This window comes from Quercus suber, unplaced genomic scaffold (assembly GCF_002906115.3).
Source record: "Quercus suber isolate HL8 unplaced genomic scaffold, Cork oak 2.0 scaffold_336, whole genome shotgun sequence".
NCBI classification, from domain to species: Eukaryota; Viridiplantae; Streptophyta; class Magnoliopsida; order Fagales; family Fagaceae; genus Quercus; species Quercus suber.
The window spans coordinates 298,300-325,199 of NW_027069788.1; the positions used below are offsets into that span (position 1 = coordinate 298,300).

At 35.6% G+C, this 26,900-nt stretch overlaps 2 protein-coding genes and 1 pseudogene across 2 annotated transcripts; 2 read left to right on the plus strand and 1 right to left on the minus strand.

The window, feature by feature from the left end:
- The first annotated feature begins 7,403 nt into the window (after positions 1 to 7,403).
- Positions 7,404 to 9,780, plus strand: LOC136061631 (uncharacterized). Its single transcript, XM_065759638.1, has 3 exons — positions 7,404 to 7,752; positions 9,098 to 9,303; positions 9,439 to 9,780. The coding sequence occupies exons 2-3, from the start codon at positions 9,112 to 9,114 to the stop codon at positions 9,529 to 9,531; spliced, it is 285 nt and encodes a 94-aa protein (XP_065615710.1). The 5' UTR covers positions 7,404 to 7,752; positions 9,098 to 9,111; the 3' UTR covers positions 9,532 to 9,780.
- Positions 9,781 to 13,208: 3,428 nt separating this feature from the next.
- On the plus strand, positions 13,209 to 16,345 carry LOC136061622 (ABC transporter C family member 5-like; annotated as a pseudogene).
- LOC136061632 (ABC transporter C family member 5) lies at positions 16,341 to 23,829 on the minus strand. The gene is made up of 8 exons (XM_065759639.1): positions 23,251 to 23,829; positions 20,715 to 22,995; positions 20,267 to 20,587; positions 20,062 to 20,148; positions 18,234 to 18,926; positions 17,913 to 18,077; positions 17,065 to 17,359; positions 16,341 to 16,474 (listed from the first exon to the last, which is right to left on the minus strand). The coding sequence occupies exons 2-8, from the start codon at positions 22,830 to 22,832 to the stop codon at positions 16,341 to 16,343; spliced, it is 3,813 nt and encodes a 1,270-aa protein (XP_065615711.1). The 5' UTR covers positions 22,833 to 22,995; positions 23,251 to 23,829.
- Between the last annotated feature and the right edge of the window lie 3,071 nt (positions 23,830 to 26,900).

The window sequence follows — 26,900 nt, forward strand, 5'->3', positions numbered from 1 at the left end:
ACTTCCTTTGGATCGTTTTATGTAGATACAGTGATTTTCTTCGATCATTGTAAACCCATTCGATAAAATGCCTTGATGAAATCTCAGATACCACTTTCTAGATGACTGCTTTAAACCATATATGAATTGCTTAAGTTTGCAGACTTTGTGCTCTTAACCTTTGGTCACAAAGGCAATAGGTTAATCCATACATATTTTTTCATCTAGTTCTCCATTGAGAAAAGCTATCTTAACGTCCATTAGGTATAGTTCCAAATTCAAGTTTGGAACAATGGCCAGAATGAGTCGAACAGAGGCAAACCTCACAACCGGAGAAAAGGTTTCCTCGTAGTCAACACCTTCCTTTTGAGTGTATCCTTTTGCCAATAATCGAGCTTTATACCTTTTTATTGACCCACCCATCTTGCATTTGATTTTAAGAACCTATTTGTTCCCAATTGCTTTACGCCCTGTCGGTAGATCTACCAGATCCCAGACCTGATTAGTCCTCATAGACTTTATTTCATCATTTATTGCTTTCATCCACTCATCATTAATAGAAGATGAGAAAGCCTCTTGCACAGTTTTTGGCTCATTATCATCTTGTGAAGCAATCATGTTGTGGATCAACTTCCAGTGTTGTGCTCCCACTAGGTTGTGAGTCGCTCCCACTGTCTCTAAGAGTTTCAGGAATTTCTTCATTGTCCTCTACTAGTCTACTTGGGGCACCTTCTTCTTGATCCATCATTTCATAAAGAGTCAAGTTCTTTTCAACCTCACCTATGTTGGGGAATTCACTTTTAATGAAATCAACATCACGTGACTCCAATTCAATCACACTTCCATCAGGTTGTTCACCTATCAACACATAGCCTTTGGATTGCTCAAAATATCTTATAAAGATACACTTCTTTCCTCTAGACCCTAATTTCTCATATCTATGAGAAGTATTGTGAACATAACCTATTGAACCACATGGCTGCAAGCTATTCAAGTCAGGTTTCTTGCCAGTCCATAGTTCATATGGTGTGGAAGATACTGATTTAGAGGGCACTCGCTTAAGTATATAGGCTGCAGTCAAAAGTGCATCCCCCCAATACGAAATCGGTAAGTTTGCTTGTGCCATCATTAACCTAACCATTTCTAGCAGTGTTCAATTTCTCATTTCCACCACACCATTTTGTTGCAGTATATGAGGCATCGTTAACTGCCTTTCAATTACCTTTTATCACAGAGCTCCTTAAATTGCTCAGATAGATACTCACGCCCACGATCAGTTCTAAGAGCCTTAATGCTCTTGTCTAATTGATTCTCAACCAATCTCATGTATCGTCTCTAAAGCAATCTAAAGCCTTAGACTTATGAGAAATCAAATAGACATGACCGTAACATGTATAGTCATCTATAAATGTGATGAAGTAGAAACCTCCATGCCTTGCCCTCACATTCATCAGACCACATATATTAAAGTGGATTAGTTGCAATGGAAAAGATGCCCTTATGGCTTTTCCAAACGGCTTTTTTTTTTTTACTTTCCCACAAGACAATGTTCACATGTGGACAAAGTGACCTTAGCGAGATTGCCCATAAGGCCTTCTCTAGCTAACCTAGTCATCCTCTCTTGCCCTCTATGGCCAAGCCTAGCATGCCATATAATTGAATTATCGAAGCATTATCAGATGGAGTAAAAAAAAATTGAACTATCATTATTATAATATTCAATATCCAAAATTAAAAAACCATTTGAAATAAAACTATGGCCATAATAAATTGTTCCCAAATGCAATAAAACATAATTATTCTCAAAAATAAACCGAAAACCGAGTATTAACAAAGTAACTATGGAAAGTAAGTTCCTCCGGATCTCTAGAGCATACAATACATCATGGAGTAACAAAGTGCGACCACCTCACAACTCTAGCTTGTAGGTACCAATTCCAAGTTCCTCTATGCTAGCTCCGTTTCCCACCTTGATGTCTCTACTCTTAACAGGAATCTGGTGGTACTCCACAAATCCCACTCTATCTCTTACTACATGTTCTGTTGCTGCTAAGTCTATAGTCCACATAGGAGCAGAATTAACGACAAGGATATGACTAGTTACAAAAACATGGTGAGATGTAGAATTAGGTGTTACCTTTTTTGGCTTAGTGCAATCTTGAGCAAAATGTTCTTTCTTTCTGCAATTATAACAAGTCAACTTAGACTTGTGCTTCTTTGCGCGCTTTCCTCTAGTACTATGCTTGACAAACTTAGTCTTCTTAGGCGATGGCCCATTAGGTCTCTCTTGTCTAGGAGCGTAATTAGGTTGCTTGCATTTAAACCTAGATGCCTTATTCGAGCTAGTCTTAGCCATGTGCATAGAACTAATCGGCTTGGTTGCTACAAGGCGCTCAGCTTCATTGTGGAGGACATTGCCCTAAAATGCTGCTTCATCGTATGTTCAGAGAGCATCTTATATGAATCAAATTTCATTGTTAAGCCACATAGTCTAGTGGCTAATGTCCCTCCATATCTTAGCTTTAGAGCTTTCCACATGTCTTGTGCAATTGTATACTACTCAAATTCACCAATCAAGCCATTGTGCATATTGCTCAATATTGTAAAGTGCGCACACAAATCTTTCTTGTGCCAACTTTCATAGGCGGCAAGATCACGTTGGTGTTGCTCAGTGCTTCCCTCATCGAGTTTACTCAACAAATGAGTTAGAGTCTTTAGGACTTCTTGCTTATTTAGCACATACTAGATTTTGCGGTGCCAAATATTGTAATTTTCACCATCTAGTTTCTCTCCTTTATTGAGATCAGCAACTATACCTTTGGAAGCCATTTCACTACAAAATTTCACAAATGGGACATTACACACACATTTCAAAAATTTTGACGTTCAATCTAAAATAAACTTAAATAATCAACACACGTCGCAAGATCGAAAATTTGCTAAGCTTCTTAATCATCTCTTGCACCACTAGTGTTTATTACTAAGCTTAATTTTAATCTATTTGTGCAAAATTATGTATGGGAGATAATGCAACTCAACCATACTCCCACTATTCTATATTTCATATTTACAAAAATATATGTATTAAAAACAATTCACCAATTTTATCAATTAACTATTAAGCTAAACATGCTATAACAATTTAAACTCATGAGAACAATTCATATAAGCATCTCATTATTTTACTAAGAAATAATTATTTCTTTGTCACGTTAAATATAGTATTTAACATTATGTAAATATACCATATTTCACTAAGAAATAATAATGGAATTAAATAATTTACAAAATTAAATCAATTCCATATCATTGAAGCATATACCTTTTATGTTTCATGAGAAATAAATGCTAGGCTTGTATAGTATACGTTTCAATGAAATAATTGTATGAATTAAATACAATTTTAATCCAAATAAGTTATTGCAAATATATCACTAACCATGATATAGAGTTTGGTCATGTACTTACGTTTTTTATTTTATTTTTTAAATAATGGTGAAACATATGCAATAGGCTTTAATAGGCATAAAAAAAAAAAAAAATCACAGGAAATAAGGATCCCAAATGTGGCACATGGACCCATTGTACAGTATATGCTAAAAGTAACTAAGTAAATACAAACACTATTTAGGTAATAAACTATTGTGGGACCCTTTTTTGTTTTTATTTTATTTGCTACCACTCTAGCTCTTTCGGCAAGAGAAAGACACGTGATGTGCAACAGTGCAGGTTATCTTCAACCTTCGTCCTTTCAATTTCTTTCAGCTAAAAAACACAAGTTTCAAACATGAAATTCAAAGTTTTATATCTTCTTCATTTCAAGTCCATTTTTAACATACCATATACTAATTTAAAGCTTATAACATATAGATTCATAATATGAAATCATATTTTGCAAATAAAAATCATATAAGAGCAGTTTTGTCCTTAAAGTTTCAGTGTTCTAAGTTTTGTTAAACTATATCTCATGGCACACTTAGAGATTTGTTATGAAACTTACGTAGATATTAATACATGTAATATAAACAACATATTTTAATTTCAAGGCCCGAAATGCTCAAAATCAAAACTTCCCTTTGAAGGCCACATAAGGTGCATAAAAATTCATAACATATCTCAAAAGCATAAAACGCATTAAGAACTAATCATATATGCCTATGACATCGAGAACAACCTATAAATACTTTGATACCAATGTAAGAAATAGAAACTTGCAGCGGGATATAAATAATCAGTTTTTAGGCATACCTATCTTGGCCTAAACCGATGATCACATAGGAGCTTTAAGATTGTTCTACGCTGTCTAAAGCCAGCCTCCACGTAGACCAATTATTCAAACATGTTCTAAATTCCAGTTTGTATAATCTATAAACCAAAAACGTTTCTCCAACAGTGTTACACACTACTAGAGTGATGCAAACATAACCCACAACCTAAGAGCCTCACAACACTCTGTAAACACTATGAGAAATGTAGAATTCGTTCACTGTTTAATGGTTACCATTCTTGGTGATTATATACACACTACTCCATTAATATTGAGTGGGATAGTGGACTTAATGGGGTTGAGTAACGATCCAAACCATTACTCCATAACTCCTGGATGTTACAATCATTCTGAGGAAAATAGAGGGACATGCTCACTTTGAGTGTCTGTCCATATTCTTTTCAGTTTCTAACAAAAACCAACATCATAAGAAACAAAAGCTAAGGGCGCACTTGGTAATATTGTTCTAGTAACGTTGTTTAAGTACTGTGGAAATATATGTGGGTGAAAAAGTATTGTGAAAATACGTGTTATGTTGTTTAAACAACGAAAACTGTTGTTTAAACGACACAACCAAACAGGCCCTACAACTTCGAACTAATCTTTCAACCTCTTCATTAGGATCCACATCATCAAGAATTTGCACCTAGTGCTTGGTTACAATTCTAACTAATTGGACTCTAACTATCTGTTATAGCAGACACTTCCAACCTCCCATGCTCCCTCCAATTGCTTGCAATTGACTTGGAAATTGCTTGGAAACTTAATTAACCCTTCAACAGAACCTGGGATAGTTGAAGAACCTACAAAAAAAAAAAAAAAAATTAAAAAATGGAATAAACTTCATCAAATTATAACTAGCAAATATAAAAATACAATTTTTCAAGATGAAATAATACACAGAAATCCTAATATTTTTCAAGATGAAATAATAAAAAAACTATAAAATGCCAAATAATATCAAACAAATATACAATAATTTTAGATTTCTCATTTTCCCTTTTAAAATCACAAACACAAACACAAAAATCCTAATTCTTTTTCAAGATGAAATAATAAATAAAAAAACATAAAACACTAAAACAAGAAATTTAACACAATTAATGCATGAAGCCACCAAAAATTTAACACAATCCACGTGAATATATGTTCAAGACTTTTATCAAAGCTAGTTATTTGTGTTCAAAATCATCAGATATGGAAATGAAACCAGAAAATAAAAAAGGTGGAGAACAAACCTATGAGATAGAGGGGTAGATGGCGTCAATGCAAGGAGGAGGGAGGGCTTGTGGGGGTGGGCAGCTGAGAGAGTGAGAGTGAGGCCGTGAGGGTAGGTTGCATTGGTGTCTTGGTGAGAGTGAGAGCTTGAGGGGAGGGGGCGGCTAAAATGATTTAAGAAGTGAGAACGTGAGACTAAGGTTTGAGAATAGTTAGTTAGTGATATAAGACACACACACACACACACACACACTCTCTCAGGGTAGTTTAGTAATTTTAATATATACGAGTCGAGTTTGCATAATACTCACACCCGACCCGAACCCGCTACGTGTTGGTTTATTAAAACCCAAACTCGCCCTTAATGTTTCACGGGTTGAGTAAAACCCACCCCATTAGGGTCAAGTACCCGTGGATTAGGTAAATATTGCCATCCCCAACCCTACCATCCATTTCTGTTAATAATTATTATCATTGTCTATTCCTAAACTTTAATGGAGGATGACATTAATCTGATTCTCAATAGTTATATGATTTGTTGATATCATATTTTGTCCTACACAAAATTTTGATAGAGGTTTTAACCCTAAATTAAAGGATTTCATGGTTTTAATGGTTAAATCTCATTCTTTTTATTGGTTTTCATAAATTTTCATGCAATTGGCTAAATTTAATTGAGTTTTAATTGAAATCTAACTATGATTGGATTAATTATTTACTTTCAATTTTATATTTAAGCCCATAAAATTCTGTGTAATTTGATTGCTCATGGGTGAATATCAAATTTGAATTAGGTGAGATATCTCTTAATTAAACACACACACACACACACACACACACACACACACACACACACACACACTCTCAGTGTAGTTTAGTAATTTTAATATATACGAGTCGAGTTTGCATAATACTCACACCCGACCCGAACCCGCTACGTGTTGGTTTATTAAAACCCAAACTCGCCCTTAATGTTTCACGGGTCGAGTAAAACCCACCCCATTAGGGTCAAGTACCCGTGGATTAGGTAAATATTGCCATCCCCAACCCTACCATCCATTTCTGTCAATAATTATTATCATTGTCTATTCCTAAACTTTAATGGAGGATGACATTAATCTGATTCTTAATAGTTATATGATTTGTTGATATCATATTTTGTCCTACACAAAATTTTGATAGAGGTTTTAACCCTAAATTAAAGGATTTCATGGTTTTAATGGTTAAATCTCATTCTTTTTATTGGTTTTCATAAATTTTCATGCAATTGGCTAAATTTAATTGAGTTTTAATTGAAATCTAACTATGATTGGATTAATTATTTACTTTCAATTTTATATTTAAGCCCATAAAATTCTGTGTAATTTGATTGCTCATGGGTGAATATCAAATTTGAATTAGGTGAGATATCTCTTAATTAAAGAAATTACTCACTTTGCATTTTAACTATGAAAAAAGTATATAATTTTCTATGTAATGCGTGCTAAATTTATAGTACGATTTTCATGGAAAACTGTTACCATTTTGGGACTTTTTAATCAAGCATGCTATTGAGGCTTGAGCATCTATTTGATTAAGGATTTTAATTGATTTTTGCAAATTATGTGTCAAGTTTTTATCCTGGTCTAATTACTTTGTCATATTTGGTCCTTTATTTTTATCAAGTCATACATGTGATTTTTTCTATAGAAAAAAGGTTATACATGTGAATTATTTAGAAGTCAAGTTAATTTCTATTAATTAATGGGCATGATATAGTTCCTTAAGTGCATTGTAGTCCAAGTTTTAATCTATGCACAGGTAAATTGTAGGAACACAAATAAATTCACAACTTTTATCATAACTTGTCACGTAGCAAGTTGTAACAAAAATTGTGCATTTATTTGCGTTTCTATCATTTTCTGAAGCAAAAACCTCCTCTGCTTCATTACCCGAAAATCCCAGCCCTCTGGCAGTGATTTGATTTCCTGTGAACAACCTCACTGCAAACTCCCAAAATTTGCTACTTCAATCCCTCCAAAAGCTTCTTCGGCCCAACCTGAAACAATTAAACCTAAGCCCAACCCCAAGCCACAAGCACAAATTTTTAAAATTACAAATCAACCTCAAAACTTTCCAAAATCATAGGGTTGTGTTTTGCAATTTATCCAAATTATAAAGCTAAAACTTTAAAACGAAAAAGAACATTCACGAAGAGTTTTGGGCGGAACAGATTTGAGCAAAAGAAGAGAAGAAAAAAACCACCGCCGGACGCCGGAGCTCGTCTCAGTCGCCGAAAAAACCTATCGGTGGGCCTCTCTCTTTCTGATTTTGCAAGTTATTTTTTCTTAACATGTTTTCAGATATGTTTCTAAGGCTTTTGATAATTGTTTGTATTTACTTTCTACATCAAAAAATTAATATATATATCATGATGTATTCACAAATATTTTGTTGTCAATTTAGTTAAATTAATCTGCGTATTTCCAATAGTTGATGAATTATTCGTATAGATAGCATTCTTGTAGATATGGAAGTTTTATATTTTTTGTGTCGTGTATTACTGATACTGTTGTTGGGGTTCTTCAATGATAGGGCTAGCCACTATGATCAAGATTGTTTATTTGAAGTGTATTAATCTTAAATTTTTATTTATATTTATGAAGGAATGATAAAGTTTAATAATAATAAAAAAAAAAACTTGAAAATACTGATCATATTGGGTAGTGGGTACCATTTCCTTATAAACACAAAAGCCCCATAATGTAGTATTTTTTGTTGTTGTTGTTGTTGTGAAGTATGGAAAATAGAGGCTAGGATGCACGGATACTCCGTTTTTGCTCAAATACCTGTATCTGATAACTTTTCATACCTTGATAGTGAGAGAGAGCCGAAACTTGTAAGAGTTTTTATTTAAATTTACCTTGATAGTGAGAGAGAGCCGAAACTTGTAAGAGTTTTTATTTAAATTTTTTATATATTGGTTTCAATATTGAACACTTATCTAATTATCTTTTATTTATCCTTTTGGATCTTAGTTTATATTCTAAACATCATTTAATGGCCATGAAGTCGCTTTATTATCCATTATTGCTATTAAATTGATATATGCTTAACAATATATGAAAAATAAATGCTTAACAATGTGTAAAAAATATAATTAAAATATTTAATAAGTAATTAATACACATATCTCCGCCGTATCGTATCCTAGTTTTTCAGGAATTGTCGTATCGTATTATACCCATAAACATACCTGTACTTGTGCATCTTAGAATAGAGCTTGGGCCTTGGTTCGATAGCAAGTGCCTTGTATCCAAAATGACGGGGATTTCGAGTCTTTGGAATGACCTTTGTAAAAAATAATTGGAGGTAGATTGCCTACTAATCACCTCTCTTTAAACCCTATAAAAGTAGTTTTGTGCATTGGGTACAATCTTTTTTTATTGAGAAGTATGGATTAACAGTGTAATGCAAGATTTCTGTGATGTTTTCTTATTGAAATGAGTATATGAATAGGGTGGCTTGATGTGGTTGCAGTTTAGTTTAGGGTGATGGATGGTTATTAAGCAAAGTTGCTTGTTTGTTTCATCTTTTTAAACTCTTAAACTAAATTCTGTGTGTTAATCCGGAGTAACTTCACTTTGGTGTCAGGTATAATATTGAGGATGGAAACACAGAAAAGTCCAGCTGAAAAGCAGACTTCACCTTCTGCCACATCCCCACCACCTATCACTTCATGTCGAAAGAAGAAGAATGAGCAAGCCACATTCCTGGAGGATGTGAAGGACCACATCGATGAGTTCATCAATGCATCTATGGATGAACACAAATCTTGCTTTAAGAAGACTATCCAAAAGGTCTTTTTATTTTTACCCCTTTCAACTGCATCCTCCTTGCGTTACCCGTCTTTGCTTGTTACTTATTGTTTAGTTGAAATTCAATTTCAACTGTTTGTGTTTGTTGCTGATCATGTAGTTGAAATTCAATTTCAGATGTTTGGAATGTCAAAGATTGTTGCAGAGAGAAGTTCTGAAACTAAGGAAGTTGTAAGCACTCTGCCCCTTCAAACAACAGTCTCAGATTAGAATCTCTCCCCTCTGTTGATAGCTTGCTGCTTGGTTTTAGAAATAAGATTTTGGTAAAGGATAACAAGTTGTGCCATATGTGACTGTTAAAATCTTAATCTGAATATCATTCTTGGATATTATGTAGAAGTTCCATAAACAACAGACACTGTTCATGAGCATTATGCGGTTTTGCTACTCAGGTCTTGTTTAGTGACTGCTCCTACTAATTGTTGAATCTAGTGGGGAATCAGTTTGTTGTTGAAGCTATTATAACCTCTCTGAAGCATATTTGCCTAATCTCTCTAGGAAATGTTAGTGATGGTTTTCATCTCATGGGAGATCATCTAAAAGCTCTTGTACTTCTAAAATATGTTGACTTCTCCACGTCTATGATGATGGCCTAGTTGTGCCGAAAGGGCCTCTGAAAGGCACTTCCATACACATTAATTGGAAAGACTAGTATGAAATTGTGAAAGATCTCGCAAACCCTTCCACGTCTATTATAGTTTTATACAAAGAATAAAGCTTGGCTCTAAACATGTTTGAAACCTTAGACTCCAACTACTAATAGAAAGATGACACGTCTTCTTATCATATGAAATGCACATAACCACCTCGGCTGGCAGCTGATCATGCTTTTTCTTTTTTTTTTTTTTTTTTTTTTTTTTTTTAATCATGTAGTTGAAATTCAATTTCAGATGTTTGGAATGTCAAAGATTGTTGCAGAGAGAAGTTCTGAAACTAAGGAAGTTGTAAGCACTCTGCCCCTTCAAACAACAGTCTCAGATTAGAATCTCTCCCCTCTGTTGATAGCTTGCTGCTTGGTTTTAGAAATAAGATTTTGGTAAAGGATAACAAGTTGTGCCATATGTGACTGATAAAATCTTAATCTGAATATCATTCTTGGATATTATGTAGAAGTTCCATAAACAACAGACACTGTTCATGAGCGTTATGCGGTTTTGCTACTCAGGTCTTGTTTAGTGACTGCTCCTACTAATTGTTGAATCTAGTGGGGAATCAGTTTGTTGTTGAAGCTATTATAACCTCTCTGAAGCATATTTGCCTAATCTCTCAAGGAAATGTTAGTGATGGTTTTCATCTCATGGGAGATCATCTAAAAGCTCTTGTACTTCTAAAATATGTTGACTTCTCCACGTCTACGACGATGGCCTAGTTGTGCCGAAAGGGCCTCTGAAAGGCACTTCCATACACATTAATTGGAAAGACTAGTATGAAATTGTGAAAGATCTCACAAACCCTTCCACGTCTATTATAGTTTTATACAAACAATAAAGCTTGGCTCTAAACATGTTTGAAACCTTGGACTCCAACTACTAATAGAAAGATGACACGTCTCTTATCATATGAAATGCACATAACTCACTTAATTCAACAAACCCAATGAGTCATGTACATTGCATATGACAAGACAGTCTTTATTAATTTACTTGATTAAATTAGCTTACATTATTAATTTAGTGCGCCTAAAATTGAACCCTACATTATTGAACATTTTGATTTGACAGTCTTTGTAATTTGTAGTGTTTTATTATCCTCTATTTTTCTTCTTTGGATTTACTATATATTAATCATGTTAGCGCAATTTAATTTATTAGTATTTCTATAGCAATTAGCAACTCTATTAATGAGAATGAAATTGTGCTATATTAAAGACATTCACTTGAAAAATATTCATAAATGCTTTATCTTTATAATTTTTGCTATTTTTTTTTCATATTTGATCTATTTATTTATATTTAATTAATTATAAAATTATTTATAATGAAACTATAGGTCCAATCTTTGGTAAATCTTCCAGAATCTTGAATCTCTCTTTTGATGAATCTTTCTTTTCCAATTCTCTTAATGATCCGATATTTGACCCATACATAACTTGTCATTGGCAAAAAAATTATTTACTTTATTACAAATGAATTCACTATAGAGACACATATACGTTAATGTCCCTTATTACATGTAGTTGATCTAGATTCTTGACTATTCTTTTAAGATCTCAGCCAAAAAAAAAAGAAAAAAAAAAGACGATTCTTTAAGAAATTATATCCAATCATAAAATTTTGGAATTAAAGCTATGTTTGATTTGACTGAAATTAATTTCTGAAAAATATTTTCTGCTTTTACGAGTGTTTGGGGCGATTGAAATTGTATAATTTCTAGTTGACTGTAAAATAAAGGCATTTCTAGCAGAAAATGATTCACACTTTTATTTATCATAAAACATTTTTCGTCTCATCAAAAATTCATCAACCAAACCTCCTTCCTCCACCAATGTCCCCTGTATCCGTTTGCAAACCACCTCGGCTGGCAGCTGATCATGCTTTTTCTTTTTCTTTTTCTTTTTTAAATCTAAAATTCTCCTTTTATATATATATATACATATAGGAGATGAGAAAATGCAGAAAAATGGTAGAAAAAATGTTTTCCATAACTTTTTAGAAACACAACTAAACACTAGAAAATATTTTTTGACAGTGTTTTTAGGAATGAAACTAAACACAAACCAAGTTTAATTGTTGTTATATTATATATACATGAGTTGTCAACTGCCGACTGTGCTGATACCAGCAGCGACGGTGGTTTGTGTCCAGATGATTACCGACAACTTTCACATATTAAGCCAACATGAAAGTGACTGTATATCAATGAAAATTTGGATTTGAGAAAGAAACGTGTTTATTTTTTCCTCTCTCTCTCTTAAAACGTCATGAGTTTGAAGAAGACAATGACTGTTCGGTCATGAAATTTTTGGAGGGTAGGTTGGATGTGTGTCAATCGCTGCTATACATATTTGTTGTTAGTAAAGAAGAGTAGGCTCCGCTCTACAAATGGCATAGTCTTGTCCATCCCAACCCAAACCAAGTACGGTTTGAATGAAAGGTGAAACAGCCAAGTTTATTAAACAGATATGCATGCATCTCCATCCAAGTAAAGCTTCCATATCAGCCACTATTTTTTTTTTTTCTTTTAAATTTCATATCCAAAGAAAAGTAGACGTTGAAATTCTAGTACTAGGCCCTTATATAAGATGGTAGGTACAACTAGAACCTCTCCCTCTCCCTCAATTGCAATGTAAAAAATGATTTGCTAGTGTGGTCATTTTTCTTGCACCACTTATAATTGTGTTATCACGTGGGCCGTGGGGTCACCTGGGCAGGCTTGCCACTGTTCAAACCTGCAACTCCCTTATTTTTTACAACTAGAACCTCAAGTTCTTCTATGCATCAGAATATAGTACTTGTCCCTAAAAACATCAAACTGGAAAATATTCACTTTCATAGCTCACACATATGTACCCATAAACTGGGCCTTTTGGGTGTGTGTGAGTCGGAAAATTTACCTATTCCAAATGCAAATCTAAAATTTTTATATACTTTCCATATTCTGAGAAAAGAAAAGATAAGAAAGAAACCAGGAAAATATAAATAAGATTTAACAAAATATGAAAAAGGAGGGGCATCCGGAGGTACAATCCTTTATTAAAAGAGGAATCAGTTCTGCAATGAGATTCAAAGATGGCACGTAAACATTGTTCAAAGCTGTTCCTTGTGGGATGGGATTGGAAGTTAGAAGGAACATCCAAGAAAAATAGTCAACCTATTGCAGATGCATATTTAAAAACATTCTCTATTTTTCCATATATTTGAGAAAATATAAAGAGAATAAAAGAAGCTATGGGGAAGAGTAAGAGTATGCTCCACCACATGAACAATGAAGGGATCACTCTATTTAACATAAACACAACGAATATCATCCCTCTCGTACTGTGAAGGCAATTTGTAGTTGGATTAAGGGGGATTCAGTGTAACCAAGTTATTACATTTTTTTTTCTTTTCTGTGGAAAAAAAGAAAGAAAAAAAGAAAAAAAAAAAAGGCTTCTACATTTACCAGACTTGAATATGAAAACAAGAGACAATGAACATGATAGAAAAAATTAATTGAATTCTGAGTCTAACATCTTGATCTAAATTGCATTTTCACTAGAAATTGTGGGATTGACATTGACTAGTTCAGCTCTACAAATTCCCTAACTAAATAACAGCCTCCTGCTTCAGTCTAAACACTACATTATTGAACACTAATTTCTTGCCCATTTTCTCTTTCGTGTAATTATTATTACCTCTACCAACCCCACTTATTTTTTGTGTTACAAAGCATGCCAACCATGCATGCATTCCCTAGTTATGCTTAAGGGATGAATTAACTCAAAATCACCAGGAGAAGCCCCAGCGATTATTGAGGACTCTCGACCTCCATCCTCATGGCCTGAGAATGGAACAATTGAAATGAATGACTTAAAGGTTTGCAGTTCAGTTTGACCTTGACATGCTTGTGCTTTTTCAAAATTGAGATAAAGGTTTCTTGGCATTTGAACTTTGTTGCTGATGTTTTCCCTTTTTTATTCCTTCCTCTCTCTCCCTCTCTCCCCCCCCCCCCTTTTCCCTATGTAGGTTCGTTATAAGGAGAATCTGCCTGTGGTTCTTCATGATGTAACCTGTAAATTTCCTGGTGGAAAGAAGATTGGAATTGTTGGCGTACTGGAAGTGGTAAATCTACTTTGATCCAGGCTTTGTTTCGATTAATTGAACCAGAAGGTGGGAGGATCATTATAGACAACATTGATATTTCAAAAATTGGCCTCCATGAACTTCGTAGTCGTCTGAGTATCATACCTCAGGATCCTACCTTATTTGAAGGTACCATTAGGAACAATCTTGATCCCCTTGAAGAGCATTCAGATCATGAAATTTGGCAGGTTAGTATCGACTTTAATTCACATTCCTTTTTTTTTTCCTTTTTCTTTTTTTCACCCTCTGAATTTCAGAAAGGTTCTAAGAAGTTTGATAATCAAGAAAATTCCGTTGTGCTTTTTTTTTTTTTTTTTTTTTTTTGAAGTTTATATTGTTTCATTCATCTGTGAAGCACAGCTTATTCAAGAATCATATGTAAACAAAAGAAAATATTTCAAAATAAAGGTCGTACTCAGTGCACAAAGCTCCCATTTTTGCGGGGTCTGGGAAAGGTGATTGATAAGCAGCCTTACCCCCAATTTTATTTTGGGAGAGGCTGATTCCTGGACTCAAACCCGCAAATGCACATCGTGTAAGACCAAGTTTATATAAGAAAACCAAAAATTATAATAGATTATAAAATAATTTAAAATAAATAGTGATTATGTATGATAATATGCCCCTGACTAATTGGTGTATTTTGATTTGGCACAGGCACTTGATAAGTCTCAACTTGGAGAGATAATCCGTGCTAAGGAGCAAAAGCTTGATGCACCGGGTATGTGGCAAGATATCACCTACTATAATTATGTTGTAAATTTCTCTCTTTCACTAAGCCTTTGGAGTTATGTGTGATTGATCGGCTGTACTTTGTTTTGCAGTGCTTGAAAATGGAGATAACTGGAGCGTGGGTCAGCGGCAACTTGTGTCCTTGGGTCGGGCTTTGCTTAAGCAGGCAAGGATACTGGTGCTTGATGAAGCAACAGCATCAGTTGATTCAGCCACTGACAATCTCATCCAGAAGATTCTTCGAACTGAGTTTAAGAATTGTACTGTATGCACAATTGCACACCGTATTCCAACTGTTATTGACAGTGATCTAGTTCTGGTACTCAGTGATGGTATGTAAAGTTTAACTCTGAACTTATTAATTCATTGCAACATATAGGTCTAGCCTCAGTGTGACATTTGTGATTAGTACTAATGAACTCAAGTGGTATTTCATATAGGTTAGGTTATATATCTAAATGTTCAGTTTTCATCGTGGTTTTTATACATTCCATTGGTAGATGTATCTGTTAAGGAAGGGTTAAGAATGTTATATGGAAAATGTGGCTGGAAAAGGGTGCATACTTGGAAGTGTTACAAGATCATTAAAAACTGTATCCATTACATTTGTTTCATTTTATACTACGATCTTCCAATTTGGTTGTAAGAGGGTTTTCCTATAGAAATTTTTTTGAACTATCCATACATATGAATGTAAAGCAAAATTTAGGCATATTGCTGTAGATTATGCCCCCACCAAGTCCACCACGCCCAGATTGTGATAGCCTTATTGGTGGTCTGGTTCACTTTATTCAATCATAATCCATGCATAAGAGATTTTATTCAGATAACTAAAAGTAACTTCAATAATATGAGTTTTGACGGGAGATTAATTTCAGAAAGTTTTTCATGTGCTTATGGCCTTCCAATGATTTGACTGTCCTTTTTTGCACTGGATGCAGCTATTATTGCTCCTATTACTGTAGATACATGATCAATTGTTTATTTCCCAAATTGACACAGGAAACTAAAAGTAAATCTGAACTCCTTGAAACCCTTTGGAATTGGGTCTGACAGGGCATGATTCTGAATTATCTTAATATTAATTTCCACTACCTGATTTTTCTGTGGCTTCTGTTTTCTGTTTCTGGTTGGCATTTAAGGTTGGGGGAATGCACACACGTTCTTTGCTCATGAAACTTGTTTTGATAATTTTGCAGGCCGAGTTGCAGAGTTTGATACTCCAATGCGACTATTAGAGGATAAATCATCAATGTTTTTCAAATTGGTAGCTGAGTATTCATCACGGTCAAGTGGCATACCAGATTTTTAAAATGGATGCCATGCATGCCTGAGAACCAAGTCAAAGCAGCAAGGACAGAAGACTACCCAAAACCGAACCAGCTGAGTCTGCTCCACTTATTGCTGCTCCATCCAACACATTGATACACAAACACATGGAATGAAGGTGCGTGTTGTGTGTTATCAAACCAGCAGGACCCCAAGGGAAAAAAATAAGTTATTAGTTCAAAGAATTTGGCTGTACTGATAAATCCTTTCTATGGAAATAATTTTGTTTTCAAGCTTGCAAAAGCTAAGTATCCATCGCGATAGGCGTGCATTCAAATTAAGGCCATATGTCACAGCAAGTCCTGCCATGCCTACAGAGAAGAAGCAACCATGCTTAGCAAAAGTATATTATCAAAAATTAAGGCATTTGATCAGGTACCTACTTTGGAACTTCCATCTCACATTTTACTCTTCCATTATTATTTTCAAAAATCAAGTAATTTTTCATCAGTTGCCTCCCCAAGACCAAAGTTAAATATGACGAACACAAATCAGTAATCTTAAGCTACCATACATGTGCACAAAGAACATTTTGTGACTTAAAAAGCATTGAAGTGGCATGCCGAAAACACAAGTCAACACAAACTGAATAAATTAGAAAAGGAAAAGGAAAAGGAAATATCATGTGCAAAGTTAGTTTTTGACAATTGAGGGCTCTCAATAGGTTGGCGGTGTAAAGTCCGAATGGTAAAAAATACCACATTGCGGAAATTAATAGTCCCATTACGCCAACTACCAGCAGGTTTTTTCTGTCTGGAGTGTATGCTTTAAATGCAGGAAATGGCACATCAAAACATTTTCACCTTATTATTTCACTGGACATGTCACTCCACACTCATACAGAATTTTTCTCATAAGAATAGTCAGAGGAATTCGAGGATGGGAGAGGCAATATACTTACTTGGATCAATACTCCCATGTGGAAAGCTCACAAGTAAAACCATGCAGAAAGCAAATACAAAAGTTGAGAGTAACTCCATTCGTAGGCAAAGCCATTCAATAGCTGCGAGACTGCAGAAGAATGGGCGAGCAAAACTATCAAGAAGGAAAAGGTTCCTCTTCATGAACCTTTTTTCTTGTCCAAAGCCTCTTATTGTTGCTGCTCCAGCAATAGATTCACCAAAAAGATTGATAATTGGAGATTTCTGGATGCTGACAATGCGAACCAATTCCCTTGATGAAGCCATGTAGTATTTCTGCCATGCCAGAGATATGCTAATATAAGTTACGTACTCCTTTTGGTAAATGGCATTAAATAAGATTCAGAATTTTCAAATCACCACTTCCAAGTCTGAAGTAATTAGTGAGAGGGTTCATATTTGCTTCAAATTAAATCAAAGAAGTGCTTCCCTAACAATTAAGTGGAATATTAACTTTCACAAGACTGGCGGAATGGACCATTAACATGGTAAGTATTGTGTATACAAGCAGAAAAAGGAAAAGGAAAAAAAAAAAGAGGAAGAAGAAATAAGGTGTAAGGTGAATTGATCAAAAGATGCATAATATTTGAGATTTTTAATAGCATAAGATGTTCAATGCACATTGATGCAGACCATCTTTGGAATTAAAATTATGTGTTTAAAAATTTGAAAACTGAACTATATACACACTGGTTATTGGAAATAATGAGAATGGAAAAGTGCTTGAGAAGGAAGCTAACAATTTAGCAATTTCTTTCCCTTTCATTTGAAACAAAAAGAAAAAGGAGCCTGATATTACAAAAATGGGAGCAAAAAGAGAAAAATTCACCTGCATCCACAAGCAGGCAATGGCCATAGGAACAACAAGAAGCAAAATTTGCCAGGTAACCGTTGTCATAACACCAACAATGCCAATAAGCTGAATTGTCGTTGAAGCAAACCCACCAAGTCTAAAAGGAATATCAAGATCCACGACACTTTGATCAACTGACACCTGCAATGTCATGAATAATCTGTGACATTAGATAATGTGAACAAAGGGAAGATCAAAGAAAAATAGAAATAAATATTATATAGAGAGATAGACAGATACATAAGAGAAAAAAATTTCAAGTTGCATATGTTTTTCAAGTGAAATCAAGCAACTTACACGATTCAAGATCCGTCCAGCTGGAGTAGAGTCAAAGAAAGACATTGGTGCTCGAAACACACTTCTAAGCATATTCAGAAACAATTTCTGTGCAGCTGCCAGACCAAACGTAGCTACCAGAACAGCTCTAACAAATACAAACCAAGAGCTTCCAAAAGCAAAGGCCATATAAACAACTAATAGGACCATAGGACTAACTTTAGGTTGATCTCCTTCTGTTTGGGGATTAGCCCAAGCCATCCACCAATTACTAGCAATTTGAAGGAACTGAAACAGTGCTTGTGCAACAATTATGAGTGGAATCAATAAGCCCTTATATGCTGCAGCCATATATGAGAAGTACACACTCATGCTGACCCTTCCTCTTACCCTTTCCTCTTCCTGAACAAGCTGCTTTTTCCTTAAGCGTTTTGCTTTCTTTTTCTCTTTTATTGCTATCTGGTCCGAGGGCGACACACCTTCTTGCACTTCCTTTGACAAACTGCCAATAACATTTCCAGCTGTAACACATGTTTTACCAAGTACAAGGGACTCAGACACAGACGGGCTTTCATCTGAATCTTCTGAGTGACAAGGAATATCCATCGCTTCGATTGCTTCATGGTGAGCTGAGACCAAAGTATTAAAATCAGTTCCAGCTTGTAAAAGGTCATCATATTTTCCTGCTTGTATAATGCGGCCTGCTTTAAGAACCTACAAATATAGAGAATTGTTTGTTAGCTTTTTTCAGGACTGTACCATCACATCACAGTCTCTGGTGGATGTTTAAGCTAAAGCATACAAAACCTCATTCGTGTTAATTTATAAACCCACAACAGAAAAAAAAAAAAAAAAATAATAAAAAAAAAAAAAAAATTTCAGTAATAAAGTCAAGCAACCACAAAGGCTTAGTGACTCAAAAGAGTAAACTACTAAAATGCCAACAATTATTTAACTCTTGGATTTTGACCATGCTCCAATATTTTTACCAAAATACTAAATATCAAAGGTTATTTGAGGGCTAGAGCTTTTAGTCAAAGAATCAAAATAAGCGGAGAACACTTGAATTTCTATTGAATAATTGTTGGAATAGCCTTTTTTTTTACCATGATAAACTAACTTCCATTTTAGTAAAATCATTATACAAAAAAAAAAAAAAAGAATCACACTAATAGAATTATATGCTCATTCACATAATCATTCAACTCCAACTTCACATTGGATCAATACACAAGCAGAAACAGTCCCATTTTTATTTAAAAAATAATGCTAAAAACAATATATAAATGCAATTTTATCACATATATCTAGTCAGTCATCTTCTGGCAAATTTGTGCCAGCTTTGCAATATGGTCCTGTCATTAATTTCTTCTATACTTTAGTTCAAAGTGTATTATTATTCTCTGCCAAGTCTCCTTCACTTGACCTTTTCTTTGAACAATAATATATTTGATCAGACAACCAATAACATCAGCTAAAGAAAACTTGAGCTACTTACTTTAATGAATTTCTTAGGTTTTTTTTTTAATAAATTATAGGTTAAAAATTAAATACATCTCATAAACCTCAAAACATAGGGTTTTACAAAATAGAAACAAGAAAACTAAAACAAGGGGGAAGAGATTAAATAAACTGAGGATTTTGCAATTAGCAACAGAAGCTACATGGACATGCAGCCTCAAAACTAACAAATTGATGTACTACCAGTCTGGGTAGACACTCATGAGGAGCTTCCAAGATTAATTTCACAAGATGCCACCTTGCACGCTCGGACACAAAACAGATGCCAGCACAGAACTCTATATGCGTAAGGAACATATAAAAATGAAGTGTGAAGGCAATTTCATACCAGTATAAGATCTGCTGCAGGCAGAAATTCAACTTGATGGGTCACAAAAATCACAGTTTTGGTTGCTAGAGCTGTCAATATGTAATCCTGCAGTTCCATATGATATATTTAGCCACAGTTCAATTATTATTATTATTTTTATTCTAGGCATAGTCCATTCATATGAACTGCAATACTAATGACAATGACAAAATTTATGTCTAACCTTAAATAATTCAGAACCAGTATGTGCATCAACCGCACTAAAAGGATCATCAAGTAAATAAATGTCAGCATCTTGATACAGTGCTCTAGCAAGCTGCACTCGTTGCTTCTGGCCCCCACTTAAATTTATACCTCTATCACCAATAATGGTCTGATCTCCATGCGAAAAAAGTTCCAAATCCTTTTTCAGTGAACAAGCATGTAAAACACTCTTGTACTTTGCTTTATCCATTGGGCTTCCAAAAAGAACGTTTTCTTCTATATTTCCAGACTGTATCCATGCTGACTGGGATACATAGGCAGCAGTACCACATACTCTTACCTGAAAAGAACATCAAAGTAACAAGTACTATGAATATTCAACTGCTATTAATAACAGGATTTACAAAACAGCAGCCAAGAAAAACTGAGACAGAAAACAGAATTAGAAATTTGATAAACAAACGTACTTCACCAGAGATTTTTGGTATCTCCCCAAGGATGCAAGAGAGAAAGCTTGATTTCCCAGAACCAACCATACCACAAACAGCAACTCGCATTCCTCTCTCAACTTTCATTTGTATTCCTGATAATGTTGAGGTAGGAGATGAAGGGTCCCAGCAGAACACACCATCTTTAATTTCTATGGACACATTAGTACTGCCTCGCGGCATGACGATGGTGGCATCTTCCTGCAACTCTTCCTCCAGCAGGAAACTGGAAATTCGATCAAGAGAAACTTTTGTCTGAGCCATCATAGACACCAAATCAGGAAAATTCCTGAGTGGTTCTTGGAGGATCCTGAAAGTGGCCAGAGCAGAAAGAACACTACCTGCAGTGAGCTGACCACCCAACAATATGCAAGTTCCAAAAGTGACAGCTGAAACAAATATGGGGGAGCTCCAGAAAATAAATGTAATAAAAGCTTGAGAATATAGGGCTTTCCGTAGCCACTTGAACTCTACATCCCGCATTTCCTCCAACATAACCCGATACCTGTCTTCCCAAGCTTGCAACTTCAGAATCCTCATGTTCCTTAGACACTCAGAGGTTTTCCTCATTCTTTCATCCTTAGCAGTCATTAACTTTTCTTGATAATCCTCCTGTATCTTTGCCACAGGAACAGTAACAACAATGGAGATGATGGTGGCAATCAATGTCGCGACAGAAGCAATTCCAACATTCTTATACAAAATTGCAAGGGCAAGAATGATTTGCAAAGGAAGCATCCATATATCATGGAGATACCAAGAGTAGTCCCCCACTCTCTGGACATCGACTGCCATGTAGTTTACAATTTCTCCACTGGTGTGACTTTGTTTTGCCAAGCCTGAGAGCCTGAGCCCCTTTCGATACACCATCGCTGTTAAAGCTGATCTCACATGCATACCCAAAATGTCTACCCCAAGGTACCACTGCCGGGTTGTTAAGGTCTCCACAAGCTTTGCTGAAAAGAATATTCCGGCAAGAATATACCCCTCATGGGGGAAGGTATTTTTCCCCCCTAAGTAATCGACAAAGTAGCTAATCATGTACGGCCCAACATATGAAACGAGAGTATTTAGACCGGCAAAAACAGCATTACAAGCCGCCTCTTTCCAAAATGACTTGAGAATTGCCCAAGCTAAAGAAGGCTGCTTGGAAGAGTTTTCAGCCTTCAATTTCTCCCAATTTGACTTCAAAATCTTATAATTGGTCTTGGATCTATCTTTTGGTGCAAGAAGGGGAATGTCCTTAAGCTCAAGCGGTCTCTTTGCGCCAATTGAAAGAAGTGGGTTCAACCAAGAAAGTGTGGCCAAGGAAAAAATTCCGGCATCAGTATAAGGAGTAACCTTAAGACAACCCTGTTCTTCTTCAAGAAGCAAAGGTTCTTGAAGATCAGAGTTCCTAGAAACTTGAATACCAGTAACACCCCTAATTGCAACAACACAAAGGAAAGCAAGAACTGGAGTCACAGCAAAATTTGCCACAACATGAGAACACAAGTGCTTTGAACCTTCTACTAAGAATTGTCTTCCATCAATATATAGAGTGCACAGACAAATCAAAAAGGAAAAAAACCACCACACCCTCAACAGCAATGGGAATTTCTCAGACACCTTGAATTTACAATGCAGAGCCGAAAAGCTCAACACAAACCAAGCTAAACTTTGTGCAGCTGGCAACAACAGACCAAACCAATCCACAACCTTCCCATTAACACTCTCTCTTACTAAAGCAACCCCATCAAACCCCAAAACGAAAACTTGAACAAACAACACATAGAAACAACAAAGCACTGTAGCTTTAAACCCAGTACCAATACTAACATCGCGGATTTCTCCGTCTACACTACTACGCCTAATTGGGCTGGCATTTGCAGCAGCCGAATCATCCTTAACAAATTGAATCCTACCGACACACACAAATATCTGCCTAGCGGAGACAATGAAGAGGAACACAAGAAAGAGCGTCAAATTGATACATATTGAAGAAAGTTCCAATAGTGGAACACCTTGAATATCACTCAAAAGGGCATTCAGCGATGGTGCTTCTGGTGATGAATAAGATAAAGCTGGGATTTTGTTAAGCAAAAGAGAGATACCCATTATTGAAAATGGCGTATAGGTGAAGGAGGCGATTGAGAACAGTGAGTCGGTGTTGCTTTTGTGGTTGAGCTAAGCGAGAGAGATCAAATCCTATTGTGAAGAAGGGCATTTCACCATCTGGGTTGTGAGAGACAGCAGCAAATGCGTGTTTGGAGACAGAAATCTGCGGACACATTGCACATCAAAACAAACGGATTTTTATTTTTTACCAGCACGGAAAACAAAGTAAGAGAAAATGAGAAATGCTTCAACTTTGCTTCTCTATCTCTCTGTGTCTGTCTGTGAACGCGCGTGTGTGTGTGTGTGTTTTGTGTGTATTATATGATATCTGGAGATGAATAGAAATGGACAAAGACAAAAGGAGAAATCTAAATCTAAACGAAACCCATTAAAGGAAATAACAAAAAACAGGACTAACCTTGTTGTGTCTTGTGTATTCGTTTGGTGAGCCGGTGCAGATTGCCGTGGCAAGTCTGTGAATGTTGTTGTTGTTAAACAGAGACAGAGAGAGAGAGAGAACAAGTTTTACACAGCAAGCTTCTCTGACTCTTTTTAAGAGAGAGTTAAGCAATCCCAAAAAAACGATAACGATGAATGAAGTAAGCTATATAAACGTCGAGAAATTGAGAGAGACAGAGAGAGAGTCTGTGTGCGTGTCCTCTCTCACCTCTTCTTTCTCTAAAATATTAAAAAGGGTTTTTCTTTGTTTCTTTTTTTGGTTTTTGTATAAACTATATATCTCTATCTATCTATCTGCTGCGACCTTTGTAATTGTTGTTTGCTGGCAACACGCACTGGGACTGTGTGACTGCCGTGTGAGAGAGGAAGAGAAAGAGAAACGAGTGTTGAATGCTGATGACAAAGCAAAAACCAAAAAAAAAAAAAAAAAAAAAAACCAAAATTGGTTAGTTTTTGAGAAGGGAAGGTAAAAACAAACACCGAATGGGAGGTGGTGTCCTTTCGTGGCTTTAATATTTTTCCCCAGATTTTGGTCTTTGTTTTGTTCAATTGCTTCATTTACTATTATATATAGACAACTGTATAAGAGAGAGAGAGAGAGAGAGAGAGAGAGAGGAATGTGTACGATTTTTTTATTTTTTTTGAGAAGAATATGAATATTAGTATTTGGTAATTAAAGATAGAATATTGTTTACATGCGTTGGTGGTGTGACTATTGATGAGACCATGATGATAGGGATCTCAGAATGTTTTTTTTATAAAGAAATATTTGATTATGAATGAACTTTCCATTATTTATGTTTTGAGAGAGAGAGAGAGAGATGAGATTTTGTTTTTTTACACTTTACAGTGTGTAAACACAGTAATGGGGATGGTGGTGGAGTTGAAATGAAAGTATGAGTGAGATGCCATAATGATAAGCTTTTTGGGGTTGAGTATTATATTAGCTGATGATTCATGATTTGAGCACTCAGTTGTAAAATTGCACCAACCATAGGTTAAACAAGAATGGGTGGAAAAAATAAAACACAGTACTGCTCCTTTTGTTACAGAAAAGAGAAAAGTGGCAGGATATAGTGTTACTGTCATCTGTTCAAACAAAGCTAATAGGGACCCAAGCTGTAAAAATTCATGGACTGCCTATGTCATTTGAATTTGTTGTTTTGTTGGGAATGTATCAGCTACCCCACTTATCAAACTCGTTTTTGGCTGCTACCGAAAAGGTAAAAATGATGACCAAATCACCTAACTTTACGGTGTATGGAGGACCGATGGTGATCCAAATGGAGTAATTTTAGGACCATTCTCTTTCCCACGCCATTTTTTTTTTTAATAACTATCATTTGTGACAGACGCATCTTGATGCATTTGCAAGTTTTAAGTGAAAACACCAACGGTGTCTTGGTCTAGTGGTGCCAGGGGCTAGACTTGGAAGGGAGAACTACGGTTCGATCCCCCGCAAGCCCGTTGGGAGGAGTTTAAAACCTTAAACCCGGGACCCGCTCCGAAACCGGATTAGTCGGCCCTGTGGGCTCGGATACCGGTTGGGAAACCAAAAAAAAAAAAAAAAGTTTTAAGTGAAAACTGATTTGAGATTTTTTATATATTTAAATGTGACTTTTTTTGATAAATAAAAAAAATTATATTACTTGAATTCTATTAATTTGTTGTAGATGAAAACTTACTAATTAACCATGTAGATTTTTTTTTTTATATAGAAAATCTATAGACAAAAAAAAAAAATTTGACAAAACTTTTCACAGTTGTTGATGTGACAAATTGGTAATCGTAAGTAAAAATGTAATGTTAGTGGCAGACTTAGATAAAAATTAGAAAAATTTATCAATTCAACTATTGTGAAAAATGTTATGAAATTCTTTGTGTATTGCTCTTTCTTTTTTTTTCTTTTTTTCTTTTTTTGGGTGAAAAGTGATATATTCACAACAATTTCTAATTATTAAGTTGTTACTGGTTCTAATTTGAATCCATCACTGAAATTACTTTTTCTTTTCCCACCAATAACAAGCAGTAACAACCTACCACTTAGAAATTATTGTGAAAAATATTATGGACACAACATTTTTCTTGTTTTTCATTTGATAAAAATATATAATTTTATTTATTGGCTAATATTCGGGCTTAATGAATACTTTTAGAATAAAAAAAAAATCACTCTATTGGATAAAATTTAGGGGCCTTTTTCTATTTGGAGGCCTTAGGCAACCGCCTTACTTGCTTTTATACTACAGCCGGCCATGGTGGCAGATTATGATTAATTACCTAGCAATTTCACATAGGCTCACCCATTTTTCTCTGCCACTCATTAGTTTGCTGCATCCAATGGCAGCTTAACCATTAAGTATTTAGGCAATTCCAATGGCCTAAAGCCTCTAAAATATATTATATTATATCTGTAGGGACTCAGTTTGGATCGACCCTGAGTTTGGATGAGTTTTCAGCCCAACAAGCCCAAACAATAAATTTATAGAGAGTGGGTTAAAGGTTTAGGCGCTGGCCGTCGTTCATCAAGCATGAACTCTCATTTATAAAAAGATACTTAGAGTTTCTTTACAACTGGGAGGATGCTCCTCGGCCCATGGCCGAGGAAGCCTTTTTCTTTTCTTTTTTCCTCCCCCATTTTTACTTTACTTGCTTTCCTTATATAGTCTTCATCTTCCTATCTCCTTATTCCATCTGTTGATCATTTATTTGCCTCTCTTCTGGCCGTCCGTCCCATCAGAGGCCTTAATAGTACTCGAGTGGTTCACTCTGATCAACGTTGCCCTGCTAAGGGGTTATATCCCCATTAATGCGGCCAGGGGGGTTAGATGAATGCATTAAATGCGAGGGTGACAGCTTACTTTGGGTCTGGTCTTTCCGGAAAATCACCATTGTCAGGCCGAGGATGAGGAGATCCTCGGCGTGGATTGGGAAAAGAAGCTTTCCTGAATTTAGCCTTGAATAGTCAGTGTTTATCGACATGGGCCTTGGGCCTGCTATCCGATGGGCCGAGGCCATCAGGCCCACGGGCCCCACAATAGCCCCTCAAAACCCTGCTGCACGTTCCCTCGGACGAGGAGGAGGGTTTTGATACCTGCGGGCCCTCTAGACGAGTCATCCCACTTCGGTTCGTGTTAATGCTGGCGGCTTTTTGACTGCCCGATGCGCGTTTTTAGCGTTTCAAGACTTAATGGGTGCCCACATTAAATTTTGGCGGTACCACGTTTCCCACTTTCAACGGTATGATCTCTTACTTTTATGAATAAGCGGTTACATTTGGGGAACCTAAGGGGGAGTATAAGTACCTGTTTGAACCGCCTGGTTTCATCATTTTCGCGCTTACAACCATTGATGCGTATGACTTAAGTCTAGTTCAACTTGCACTCTTCCTGAAGAGAATCGCCATACTTCTGTAAGTCTTCTTTTTCTAGCGACCCCAAATTTCCTTGATTTTACTCCTCCTTTTCTTCTTTTAGAACTTTTAGTCATCTTTGGGGAATGGGTAAGTTTAAGAAGTTGGTTGAGTCCGACGAGATGATGAACAAATTCATTGTCGACTATGGAATACCCAATAATGTGAGTTTGAAGTACTGTGAAGAAGGGGAGTGG